Source organism: Poecilia formosa, unplaced genomic scaffold (assembly GCF_000485575.1).
Source record: "Poecilia formosa unplaced genomic scaffold, Poecilia_formosa-5.1.2 Scaffold184, whole genome shotgun sequence".
In the NCBI taxonomy this organism is placed as follows: Eukaryota; Metazoa; Chordata; class Actinopteri; order Cyprinodontiformes; family Poeciliidae; genus Poecilia; species Poecilia formosa.
In genome coordinates this window covers 1,251,129-1,264,223 of record NW_006800123.1, presented here as the reverse complement: position 1 = coordinate 1,264,223, position 13,095 = coordinate 1,251,129, and the positions used below count along the sequence as shown (strand labels likewise).

Sequence of the window (13,095 nt, the reverse complement as noted above, 5' to 3'; positions counted from 1 at the left end):
CTAAGTGGACATACCAATCGTTCTAAATCTGATGTGCAGCAGAATATTATGGACAAAATAATCTGATTTAATGACTGACAAAGAGTGATGTACTTCAAGAATCTGCCTCAGTTCATTTCTGATAAATATGGCTGGCAAATAATTAAACCCCAAAAATGCAGAATCCTCTGAAAAGCAGAACCAATAGAAATTGATTTTCAGTACAGGAATATTATTTGATACAAGATTTTGTGAATCACTGCAGATTTACCTCAAGAAGGCCAAGCCAAAAAATGTTTAGTGGAAGGAAAAAGTGCAGCAGAAAAGGGTGTAAATGCAACAGGGATCAACATGGGTAATATGAGGATTGGGAAATACAGAAATATTACACGTCTATGCACTGTACATTTTATGCCCTCGGTATTTTGGTCTCATTTTGTATGAATTACTGCCTCACTGTGATGTGGAAGTTCCTTTCACAGATTCTCTGAAGGGTTTCAGGTCCGTTGGCCAATCAGGGAGACACATCATGTAAAAGCAGGTGTTGCCTTCGGCTCTATAGGCAGGTGTAAAGTCCTACTGGAAAATAACATCTTAAACTTTTTGGCAGACGAGAGCTGAAAATCACCCAGCAAATAGTTGAGTTTTTCCATCCGGTGTTAAAATTATACACTGTTGCTCTTAAATAAATTTTGACATGATTTTGAAGTTTTATTAGCTTTTAGTCTTTATCAAAATGACATTTTTAAACATGTGAAAAAATGCGATCTGTACAAATAATTTTTGAATAAATTCCTGATTCTAATTTAAATTCACTTGTACTTTTTTTTTTAAATTACAAACTCCTTAAAAATCTGTTTACAGTTTTCAAGACACGATGGGGGTCAAATAAGAGCAAGAAGCCAGTAAATGTGTGACTACTTCAGCAGAACAGTGCAGGTCTGTGTGAAGGTGCTTGGCCCCACACTGCCCCCCTGTGGCGGGGTTCAGCACAAGGCAAACTTAGAAATTACAAAAAAAAACAAAAAAAAAAACAAAGACACATTGTTGGCATTTCTTTAATAAACATTTGCCAAAGGACAAGGGAGCAGGACAAATCATTTTAGTACAAAAGAAAAATTATTTCCTTTTTGAATTCTGGATCAGTTTGCTTCGCTCATCGACATTTCATTTTTTTTTTCTACAGTGCCGAGGATTTCCATGGAACTCCAAGACTTCGTGATGGAAAATCGGATGTGCTGCGGTCGTACAAGTGCTACCCAGACCCTGTCCTTGAATACGCTCCCCGCTCCGGCGCCTCATTCTTCGTCATTGACTTCAAGACGGAAAAGACGACACCCTCGTCACCAGCCATGTTCCACGTGTGCATCCATCTCCTTTCATAGCCAAAATAGTTTCTGCCTACTTTGGTCAGTAGTGCAAAACATTAATACTACTCTGCCTGGGAAAATTACAGAAAGGCTAAAAGGTAGAGATTAAAAATGTTTACCCGACCTGACGCTGTACATTCCAAAAAAACAGAACCAAAAGCAAAAGAAAAAAATTAAAAATAAAGGTAAAAGTTTAATTTAAAAGACAGCAGAATAGATTACAAAAAAATATGAAAACAGTACGAGGGAGAAAAGCTCCTGGTGTTATTCATCTGTCCTTCTGCAACATATTCCAGATTAAGGAAAAAATACAATGCTTTACACAGACTTAAGTTAATAAAACTGAGAGTGCATCTCCAGATCTGATACGGTCTAGAAAAACGGATCCAGAACGCCGCTGCCTTCAGAAAGGCAGCCCTCGTCCTCTGATTGTTGCTGTAGAATTCACGTGGGGAACAAATCCGAGGGGAAGAGGCGGCGCCCCGACTTGGGACGGGGAGCCCCAGGGTTGTCCCGGCGCCGGGATGGGAGGCGGACCCACGTCCTTCCTGGCCAGGGCGTGGTTGTACATGTGGATGGCGGCGGGGTTGGGCTGCCCCTCCACGGCTAACGGACTGTGATTGTACTCGAAGCGGTGGTCCTTGTCCCCGCTGAACAGCAGGCTGCCGGGGCCAGGGGCCGCCGCCGCTGGGGGGAAAGGCTCCGGGTGGGCCGGCGGAAGAACCCCAGCACTGTTCGAGGACACGGCGCCTGGACCGCTGAACACGTCCCTCAGGGCGTGGGGCGGCAGGCCCCCGCCCAGCATGTGGCCCATGTAGCTGTCAGTGAAACCAGCGTGAGTGAAGGGGGGAGGCTGGAGAGGAGGGTGGCTGTAAGCAGACCCCTCTGCAGAGGGAGGAAGAGGAGGGTAGTCCGGCTCCGGGGGCCGACCTCCTTCGTCTCCGCTGGCAGAGGCGATGGGGGGGGCGTGACCCAGCTTAGGCTCAGGAGGCGGCTGGCGGTAGTCCAGATCGGCGTGTGGGGGGGGCTCCGGGGGCTCGGGGGGGCGCTGGTTCGGAGGCAGGATGGACATGCCCCCAACCTCAGACACTGAGGAAGAAAAAAATCATGATCAGAAACATCTGATTTATTTATTTTGATTTAAAACTGGCTGATTGTTTACAGAGTTGTGAGGAACTGGAAAGTTGAGAGAAAGGAAAAACTGAGCTGCCCTCTACCAAGAGAGTTCAGAAGGTGGCTATTAAAGCCACCTGGACTCCCTCAACACTTGCAGAGTCACAGCATCAATTCCTTCATGCCCAAAGGACTGATGAAGGAATTCATGCAGAAGGCCCAGACTAACTACTGAATTATAACTGAATAGTACACAGACGAAGTGGCATTTCTGTATTGTGCATGACAAACATTTAATCTACAGGAACAAGAGCAAAAAACAAAAAGCTTCTATAAGTCATGTCAGGACACAGTGACAGTTTTATCAAATTTATAAGAATATTTTTATATTTAAGTTACATGGTGCAGCTTTAATGCCAAGTTTGTCATCTATAATGTTCTTTCTGGTTCTGGCTTTAATGGAGTGCTGCTCTCTCACCTGGAGAAACAGGGCTGGGTTCTGGAGGCAGCTTGACCTCTGGAGGTGGAAGCGCTGGAGGCGGGGCTGCGGCGCTGCTGCTCTCCGCTCCTTCCCCGCCGTCGGCCGCTTCCTGCCTCTGAGCCTGCTGAGCCTGCAGCAGCTGGGCCAGCAGCATGGTCACGGCCGTGTGGGTGGCGGCCGCGGCTTCGCCCTCAGGAATAACCGGCGGAGCGGACATGGGGGGCGAAGGAGGTTTGGGCATAGGGGGGGTACGCGGGACTCCGGCTGGGGCGGGAGGCTGGGGGGGTTTGGCTGGAGTGGGTTGGGGCGCGGGTTCTGACAGGTCAGAGGGAGCTAAGGCTTTAGTGAGCTGCTGAAGTGTCTCCTGGTTGACCTTTGTGCTCATGGACTGGACGAACTGGGCGGGGTTGATTGCACTCTTGGGCTGGCCAAATATGTTCAAGAGGACGGCCAGCTGCTCCTGGGTGAACTGGGAGTTTGGACCCTTTGGTTCTGTGACGAGACACAAAAGAGCATCAAATGGTATTCTGACAGAAAACACATTTAGGAAAGTAGGATGTCCAGGAAAAACCTGCAGATCAAAAGAATTCATATATCTTTATTTTAAAATCACTTTGATTCCACTATTTTAAGTTCCATCCATCAACAATGGAGTATTACAGCCAGGGTAAGAAAAAATATTAATTACGAGGAAAAAGGAAAACTTCTGACATCTGGTTGAACTGGATTTTATGTATTTGGGGGCATTAGAGTAAAGTGAATCAAATTCCAGATTTCCATTTGTAAAGCTGTTGAAAACTGTATGATTATACTTCATCACATAATGCACTGTGTTGTTAGACTATAAAATCCCAGTAAAAAACACTGAAGCCTATGGTTGGAACATGTAGAGCATGAAAATGAGGCTGAATTTTCTTGAGCCTGGGTTTTATGGGTGACCATCAAGCAAATTACAGAACAGCAAACGCAGTTAAACTGACCCAGAAGTGCAGAAGCAGCTGCATTCTGCGCCTTGACGCCCCCCGGAGCGGTGAAGCCCTGCGGCGTGTTGCTGCGGCTGTCATCAAGGCCCAGCTCCTTGCGGGGGGCCTTGGGAGCCACCAGTTCCTCTGGCATCTGCTTCTGCCGGCGACGCTTCTTACTCCACAGCTCGTGACAGTCCTGCCAAAGGGGAAGGCTGCAGAGACAGGAAAGCGTCAACGATCCGATGATGCTAAAAACAATCGGCGCGTGGGAGGGACGAGGACGGCGAGGCGTACTCTGGAGGAGGCATCTTGTCCGGATCCACATCTTTGAGGAACTCGCTGCCCAGGGCTTGTTCAGCTGTGCAGCGCTTGCTGGGGTCCAGGTTCAGCATGTGGTCAAAGAGATCCAGGGCGGACGGGGGGATGCTGAGCGGCAAAAACAGAACAGCTGGAGAGCAGCTCCCAGGAATATGCAACGATGCTTCAGGTTAAACTTACAAAGCAAACTCCTCCCTCAGGCGTCTCCGGTACTGCTTCTTTGGCTTCATGGTGTTGAAAAAAGGAAGCTTTATGACATCTGGCCAAGCAGCAGGACAGGGGCTGCCGCAGATCCGGCTACAAGAGCGACATTTATTCATTTATTTATTGTAGCAAAAATGCAGTGACATGGAAATGTAACTGACAATAAAGTACAGGTAAACTCTGTCCTTTTCCTTTCTCCATCATGAAGAAACAATAGTGTTACTTTTACGTTCAATCAAAAAAAAAAAAACAACAACCCAAAACTCACCACCTCTAATCACTGAATTTAACTGAAATAAGTCATACTGTAACTTTTGTTATTCTCTTTATAAAGTCCTGGTAGAAACTAGCACCCTCGCTGCTGTGTGACGCCCATGTTCTTCTTCTGCTCACGCTGGACTCTTTGGAGGTCTAAACTGTTCAGACAGAAGTCTGATTGCGTCATTCAGCAGAATTAATAGTTTTCATTTAACTATTAATTTACCAGGAAGTCCCTCAAGATGGAATCTCTTTCTCGAGGGAAACTTGGCCAAGAGAAGAGGTACACCGATGTATGGTATTCAAAACCATAAATAAAAAGGTACAAATTACACATAAATACACACAAAATAAAAAAAACTACCAAAAATAGCACATGGAATTAAGACTTCTTAAAATGATTTGAAAGAGAACAGCGTTAACACTTGGTTAGAAAATTTTAAGAAGGGTTTCCTGGAAACGCAGCCTGAAGCTTGCAGGGCAGTGCTGCTGCAGTTGGAACTAAGAAGAGCTAAACTCATGAGGCCATTTCTAAGTAATTTTAAGTCCATCGTTCAACAATGAGGAAGGGAAACAGAGAAGCGCCTGCAAAATCACAACTTGTGTTTCATACTTCTGCAATAATTACTAACGTGTTAATAAAAGCACCATGCTGGGAGAAAACAGCTGACTGTAGATATTGGCTTCCATCGTGACGTTAAGATGGTTTCCACTGTGTGTATTAATGCATATTAAGATACATTTAGTGAAACGACCATTTCATGAATACAAGTTGACTTACCTGATGAGTTCTAACTGTGCAAGCTCCTGGTTAGCTTGAAAGATTGGTTTCTTTGTGAAGAGTTCACCCAGAATGCATCTGTAATAAACAGAAGAGCTCATCAAACATGAACACATAAACATGTAAGTTATAAGAAACGTGTTGAGTAAAAAAGGACGATCACCTACCCACAGCTCCACACGTCAATAGCCGGAGTGTACCGCTCTTCCCCCAACAGCAGCTCGGGGGGGCGGTACCACAGTGTGATCACTTTATTGGTGTATGGCCGACTGGAGAAGCAGGTGTGTTCATTACTGACATCATCAAGCTAAAAAGCTGGACTAATAAAGTTAGACTCAAAATCAAAACGCTTGTGCCAAGAACACAAGACTCACCTCTCTTCAGAGTTGTAGAGTCGAGCGAGTCCGAAGTCTGCCAGCTTGATTTGACCTCTGATTAAAGCGAGGAAAACATCGATTAATGACTGTTGGGGGGAAACCTTCACTAAACAGAGGCTTGTTCTTTCTCTGTCTCACTTGTTATTGAGGAGTATGTTGGAGCACTTTATGTCTCTGTGAAGAAAGTTCTTCTTGTGGCAGTAATCCAGGCCCTCCAGCAGCTGCCGCATGAAGGACTTTATGTGGTTCTCGTTGAAATGGACCAGACCGGACTCCAGAAGACCCATCAGGTCGTGGTCCATGTACTCGAACACGAGGTAAAAAGCGCCTGGGACGAGAACAAAGCTTCAGTCAGCACAGAGACAGTAAACAGCCAGTAACATGAGTGAAAGGAGAAACGTTGTTACCTTTATCATTCTTGAAGTCCAGAGCATCCTCCTTGTCAGTGACAATCTCCTTCATGTTTATGATGCTCTTGTGATTGAGCTGTCGCAGAATTTTAATCTCTCTAATGGCTGTGATTGGGAAGCCCTCTTTTTCATTGTCCAGTCGAACTTTCTTCAAAGCCACCATCTCACCTGGAGGACAGAAGTCAAAAGAAGCGGCTGTGTTTGACAGGGTTACTTGGTGGCTAAAAACTTCCTGGTTCCCTAACAATCATGTCATTACAAACTTTAACTTTCCAGAGTTTTCTATCATTTTTAAAGTCTGGACGGTCAAATGGACAAGCGGTTGGACGGGCGGATAGACAAATGGTTGGAATGGCAAACAGATGGCCTGAACTTTTAAGTCCAGACTAGAAAATACTCCAGACTTTTCCAGACTGTGCTGGAAAGTTGATCCTTCCAGATTAAAACATTTGTGTTGATGTGAAATCTCACCAGTGTCTTTGTCTTTAGCCTTGTACACTTGACCGTAGGTCCCTTCTCCCGTTATTCCAATGATCTCAAACTTGTCCACACAGCGTTTTCCCCAATACATCTCTGTTTCTTTAATTTCACCGTGTCTTGGGCCACAGATTCTATGGGGAACCACAGAAAAACATTTATAAAAGATTAAGAATAAACGCACACATATTGTAGAATACAGTAAGAAAGACTGTCATGAACTGTTTGAGCACACCTTGGTCTTCGACGAAGCGTTTGGGACTTTTTGTCGTCAAGTGGGCTGTGTGGGGAAGACGTGCCGCCAGGAAGCTCGGGGGGAAGAGGTAAGTCGGTCAGGAGCTGACGGGACTTCTTCTCCAATTTCTTCTTTGTTGAGGCGTCCTTTAAGCTGAAGATAAAATCAGGAAGTGCTTGAGCAAATCTGAGTGACGTCATAAAAACCTAAAGTACTCAGACAGCATAAAGTAAACCCAAACCTTTCTCCTTTATCAAAGTTCTCAACGACAGGGGGCAACGGTAGCGCTGGCAGTGTGGAAATAATCGGAGCGGTGGATCGCTCCTTGTCTTTACTCGGTCCAGATGTTGCCACTTTCCTTTTGTCCCGGTGTATCGAATCATCTCTGCCCTTCCCGTCTCTGTCCTTACTGGTCTGGCGTTCTGTGGTCTTCTTGGACAACTTGTCTGCAGGGGACTGCGGCTGGCTGGACTGCGGAGTTCTGGGTCCCTTCTCTGGTGGAGGTGGAGAGGGAGGACGTCCCTTCCTGGAGGTGTGGTTAGACTTGGGGCTCGGCTGAGGAGCCGAGGAGGAACCTTTGGTCGGAGTAGATGTGTTGCTCGAGTTCTTGGCCTTGGCGGCAGCCTCTGCTGCTTTCGCCTTTTTCTGCTTGCTGAGCTCGGCGGCGAGGCTGCTTTTGAACGTGAGCGTGCTCGGCGAGAGGCTGGAGTGGCGACTGCGGGAACGAGAGTGCCGGTGGCGGCTGTGGGAGCGTGAATGCCTTGAGGTTGAATATGGACTTCTGCTACGTGACTTAGCAGGTCGTCTGGAAAAGTAACAAAAAATATATTTAGACCTAAACGAATTCAAATGGACTTTCTTCTGAATTTGTCTAAACTTGGATGCTTATCATTTCACCCATTTACTGTGCTTTTATTGTTCTTTCACACCCATGTGTTGGTACAAAAACCAGCTATGCCACAGACTGTTTCGCACCGCTCACGCTTCCCTTCGTAAACATTTAAGTGCCAGAGCCAGGAAATGCAGCAGAAGCACCTCATTAAAACGAGAAACATCCTTGTTTAAGCAAAGTAAAAAATCTAGTTATGATGAGTTTTATATCTTATTAAATCCAAAATAGGTTTTCCTTTCAACAAGAAAGGTCGTAACAGTAAAACAGCAACACTTTGTGGGATGTTTGGGTGTTGTCTTGAAGAACCCAATGTTTTAGGAAGCCATATTCTGTCAGGTGAATGTATTTTCTGTTGTTAAAATTAAACACTTTCTCGTTTAAAATAGCTTTCTGTCTCTTTATAACAAGAATGTTTTTTGGTTTCAACGAGATCCCGCTCCTGAGTTCAGTTCGTAGCTCTGGCAGTTAAACACCTCCGTGCCTTCGAACCCACCTTGAGGACATTCTGGTCCTGATTTGAAAACCTAAAGTAACTTTCCGTTACCTACTAGGTCTACGGTGAGGCAATATGGTAGGAGGATGCTCAGCTTTGATTTAAGATAGTCAAAAATTGGCCTAAACAAGGATTAAAACACAATTTGTAATTATGTGCATTTAGAGCCTTTTTATGATTACAAAGTACCCCATTACCAAAAGTAATAAAATGGTGCACTATATTTAAGTGTATGGGTACAAAATGGAGGTTTGTTGGAACAAAATGTTAATGTGTCTGAAAAACTGGCTAAAGGTTGAATTGACCCGATTTAAATCTGAATGACTTATAATTTGACAATTGTCACATAAACACACAGAACCTGCTCAGGAAAATTATTCTAATCTTCCCCACATGTCTGTAAAAACAAACAGCGTCTAACAATAATTTTTCCTTTCAAATTCTAAAAGTGAGTCAAAAACAACAGAGACAGGTAATGCTGTACAGGATGATGCATATTATTGTTGAAAGCAATGTTAATATTTTAATGACTATGCTAACATAGATAAAAATGGACAAACAAAACAGCATACAGATAATAGGAACTTTCATTTGTATTCTTCACTAGTACAAATAGACTTGTTAAGGTCAGTATTGGCCGTCTTCCTTATGCTTTCCATCTCTTTCCTCCACCCCCATAAAAACAATTTCAGAATATTTATAAAATGACAGTATTCTGAAACAGACTAAAGTAAAAAATATTAGTGGCTTCACAATATCACAAAAAATCTCCAAACCACCAAATGTGTCATTCTTAAAAGCCAGCTCACTGGCAGTTTGCAGCAATAAGTGTGGGATGGGCAGCAAGATGTGGTAACCAGCCTGTGTCTAGCTGGATTCTAATAAATTGTAATCCTAGATAAGCTACACTTTAGGAGCTCACCTGACATCTGGACTTGGACTCATGGACTTCCTGTAGGGGCTTCGGGATCTTCTGCGATTTCCATTGGGACTTGAGATGAACTCTCCTTGTTCGTATGGGCTATGCCTGCCAAAACTGGGCGACCTGCGCCAGTTAACTGGACTGGATGGAGATCGCTTCCTCTTGTTGCTGGAGTACGAACTAGGTGACTTTGATACACCATATGCTCCGTACACGTCTAAGTCCCGACTATAATAAGTGGAGCTGGGTGAGGGTCTTTTACTTATGAAAGTTGGACTTCTTCTAGATATTACCTGGTTGAACCCACCGGGAGACTGGTAGTTGTATGAGTAAGGTGGCCCATAGGGACTGTCTGCTTTAAAACCAGGACTTCTCCTGTATGCCCTGAGGTCATCCCGATCATCTCTGTAAGCCTGTGGAGCTTCTCTGTAAGCAGACGGAGGCTCTTTGTCAGACCTCGTTTTACTTTTGTGCCTTTTTGAATCTTTTTTGTCTGCGGATTGGGAGGTCAGAGATGTGGAAGTCCTTTTGCCATTCCTGTCACCGCTCTTTGCAGCGTCCCTGTGATTTTTAGAGCCACTCAGGCTACCCCCACTCCTGACTTTTGAGGGGTCTCTCTCACGGCTGCGACGGACTTTCTTTCTACTTATCTCTTTCCCTTGCTTGTTCTTCACGGATGGTCCTCTTGTTATGCTGTCCTTACTAAGGCACACCGCCTCCCGGCCCTCCAGTTGACTTCTTACCGGGGATGCTGGTCCGTTAAACTCCCCCAAGTCAACATCGCTAAGTCGATCCACTGCCAGCCCGTCAGGGTGAGGGTAAAGTTTAGGTGAGGGGCTTCCAGAGAACCGCTCCGACTGGGAGCTAACATCGTCATATTCCACTAGCGTCCGAAGTTCGAGCTCCTTATCAAAAGCGCCCTTTCGATTATTTTCTGCTTTTTCTGTCGCACCGATGGGCCACAGGTTTCTGTTCTTCTCCTGCCTGCGTTTCTTCCTTCGGGCAGCCGACGAGCGCCTCTTCTCCCGGTGCCGCTCTCGCTGTGTCCCATCGCTCCCCGGCTTACTCCGCCTGTCCTGTCTGTTAGCATGTCGCTGTTCAGAGGGGCTCCGTCCGCGACCCTCGCGAAGCACCTCTGAATTGGGCATTTATCTTTCAAATAAGTCACAGCTACCACAAAGTCCAGAATAACAGCACAGAATGTTCTTTCAAAACTATGTCCCCCTATGTGCTGCTAAACAAAACATTGGGCTAGCGGTGTAACAGGCTACTTAGCTGACGTCTCTCAATTAGGCAGCCTGTCGGCTAGCAGGATCAAAAGCTTAACGTTTCCATTGCCAAACCAGCACAACAAAGAGCCCAGACCGAGTGCGTTCCTACAAATGATGACACTTGGTGGCAAAAAAAATCCGCCACACTCAAATAATATTATGTTGCAGAGTCATAAAACCAGTCGGTACTCAACCATTGTACTCCAGAATGGCTGTCTCCCAGATTTGATAGCCAATGCTAATCGCTTAAAAGAGCTAGCTCAAGCTAGCTAACTGTTCTGGTCCACAATCGCATTCCATTGAATCGCCGACAGAGGCCCAAAATTACTCCAGTTATTAAAAAACGTGTTCTTCTTTACCGCTACAGTCCACACGATGCTTTAAATCCATCCACCAGACAGTGTTACATTGTAAAAATTAAAAACCGTCCCCTTAGAAACTTCTTCTCGTCTTCCAACACACTCCAGTGTGCAACAAGGAAGTAGATAGCCCGCTAGCAGCTTAGCTCCACTAGCTCTCCTTTCTCCTTGCGTGGAGTTCAAGGCAAATCAGTCGGGAAAACAAAGCCATTCAAAACACGCTGTTCTTTAAACAAATCCAGCCGGACTGATGATGCATCTCCTCACAACATCATCCAAATACAGCAGCCACCCTGACACAGAAAGCTGCTCAGAAACACTTTGGATTCATCTCAAGATATAATAAGTTTGTGCGTAACGTGGCTAACGGTTCAGATCGTCGAGGGCCGTGCAGCGTTCGAACTACAGGCCTCGTGCGTCGACGTACACCAATAGAGTCCGCGTGCGTAATCCAGACAAGAGCTGACGTCAACGCGAAGGGAAACCCTTATGCCTTCAAAATAGAACAGTTAACAATAATAAAACACCTAAACGATTTTCAGAATGATTGCAAATTATTAAATCACGTTTTTGCTGACAGATTATAATAGGTGTAACACAAATTATTTTTAAAACTCGTCCAGGCTTCCTCTAAGATTGCAACTACATCTAAATTATTAAGAATATCAATGCTAGTAAAATTATCTCACCAATTCACTTCAGAAAGTAAGATGTACTGTATATAATTACATAGTTTATTTGCCAAGGGTGATATTTTCTAAACCTTTACTTCTGATAATTTTAGTAATTCTGTCATTAAAATTATTAATCCAAAACTCAGTTTGTTCCAGGTTTTGAGGTTTTCATGTAATAATCATGTAATAATGTAATAATTCTCAGAGTAACTCAATTTTGGGCCATCATTATCTGTAAACCATAGTCATCACAGCTGGTTGACTGGGGCCATATAATTATGTTTACTTTGAGTAGATTATGAATAGACTACAGAAAATTGCTTAATCAATTGTTAAAGCAGTTACAAAATAACCTGAGAACACTTTCTAGTGTGAAAAACACTGTGGAGAATTCATACCTGTTTATTCCACAAATAATGTAGCATTTATCTTACACAATAAGACAAACAAATCAGGTAACAGGAAAATATAGAGGTGAAATAACCTCATTAACTCATTTTTTTTTTTTTCTTGTTGAAATCCTTGCTACTCATTTAGCATTTAGTCAACTGTCAGCCTCTCACATCTTCACTTAGCAACATTTGTCCAATTCACCTTGCGTACATTCTCATCATATCAGTTTGTAACATTTTCTATCAGATTTAGTTCTGGATTCTACCTAAACCATTCCAAAACTTTGCTTGTCCTCTTACAAAGTAATTAATTAGTGGATTTGGACGCATGTTTGGACTGTGATGCTAACAAAATTCCTTTTCATCCTTAACTTTCTGAAAGGTTTTAGGTCACAACAAACTGACATTTAGAATTTGAAAACTTCCTCTAGCTTGACAAAAACCTGTTGCATGTACGGAAAGTAATCCCAGAGCATAATGGTGTTTTTATGTGTCGTTTGGTCCCGTTTTCATGTCAAACTTACCTTTATAATTATGGACTAAAATGTAATGTTCAGTTCCATCAGACCATAATATAGAGCCAGGATTTTAGCAGATTTTAGCCATATCTACAACATAATTCAACTATATTGAAATTACAGAAGATATTTACCCCAGGTAGGAATGCACAATATATCATTTAACATCGATATTGGCTGATGATAATTAATTTTTAACATATCGGTATTGTCTGAATAAGATAAAAACGATATTAATCACTGATACAAATTTGCCATCTTGTTGCTGTTTTTGTATTCGTTTCCAGGCGAAGAACATTTGGTGCTTGTTGGGTCACATAACAGTGATAATGGTCCAAGACTGTCGGGTGTTTATCTGAGGCAGCAGAGCAATGTCAGCATTGTGGTAATTTTTTTCATTGTTGAAAGGGAAGTGAAATATATATATAACATATGTGGGTAATATGTGAATATCTATAATGCTTCATCTCCAATCCCATGCAAAGCTCAACCAGCATTTGTTGGAAATGTGGCCTCCTTGTAGCCTCTAAAACTAATACCAGCCTTGTCTTATCTTTAATTTCTGAGATATTTCCAATGTTCTCCACTTTAACTATCAAAATGAAT

At 43.7% G+C, this 13,095-nt stretch overlaps 1 protein-coding gene across 1 annotated transcript; it reads right to left on the bottom strand.

The window, feature by feature from the left end:
* Window positions 1–1,021: 1,021 nt before the first annotated feature.
* Window positions 1,022–11,331, bottom strand: cdk13 (cyclin dependent kinase 13). The gene is made up of 14 exons (XM_007565969.2): window positions 9,276–11,331; window positions 7,210–7,773; window positions 6,969–7,121; window positions 6,728–6,867; window positions 6,254–6,424; window positions 5,985–6,174; window positions 5,844–5,900; window positions 5,637–5,738; window positions 5,470–5,547; window positions 4,407–4,523; window positions 4,203–4,334; window positions 3,924–4,120; window positions 2,941–3,435; window positions 1,022–2,438 (listed from the first exon to the last, which is right to left on the bottom strand). The coding sequence occupies exons 1-14, from the start codon at window positions 10,421–10,423 to the stop codon at window positions 1,753–1,755; spliced, it is 4,230 nt and encodes a 1,409-aa protein (XP_007566031.1). The 5' UTR covers window positions 10,424–11,331; the 3' UTR covers window positions 1,022–1,752.
* Between the last annotated feature and the right edge of the window lie 1,764 nt (window positions 11,332–13,095).

What these genes read in the sequence shown, in the direction of transcription:
- cdk13 (XM_007565969.2), bottom strand. Translation starts at nt 10,423, where the DNA reads ATGCCCAATTCAGAGGTGCTTCGCGAGGGTCGCGGACGGAGCCCCTCT. An exon ending in AACATACTCCTCAATAACAA is followed by an intron (nt 5,901 to 5,984) that starts GTGAGACAGAGA and finishes CGCTTTAATCAG; the next exon opens with AGGTCAAATCAAGCTGGCAG. An exon ending in AGCTGCTTCTGCACTTCTGG is followed by an intron (nt 3,436 to 3,923) that starts GTCAGTTTAACT and finishes GTCTCGTCACAG; the next exon opens with AACCAAAGGGTCCAAACTCC.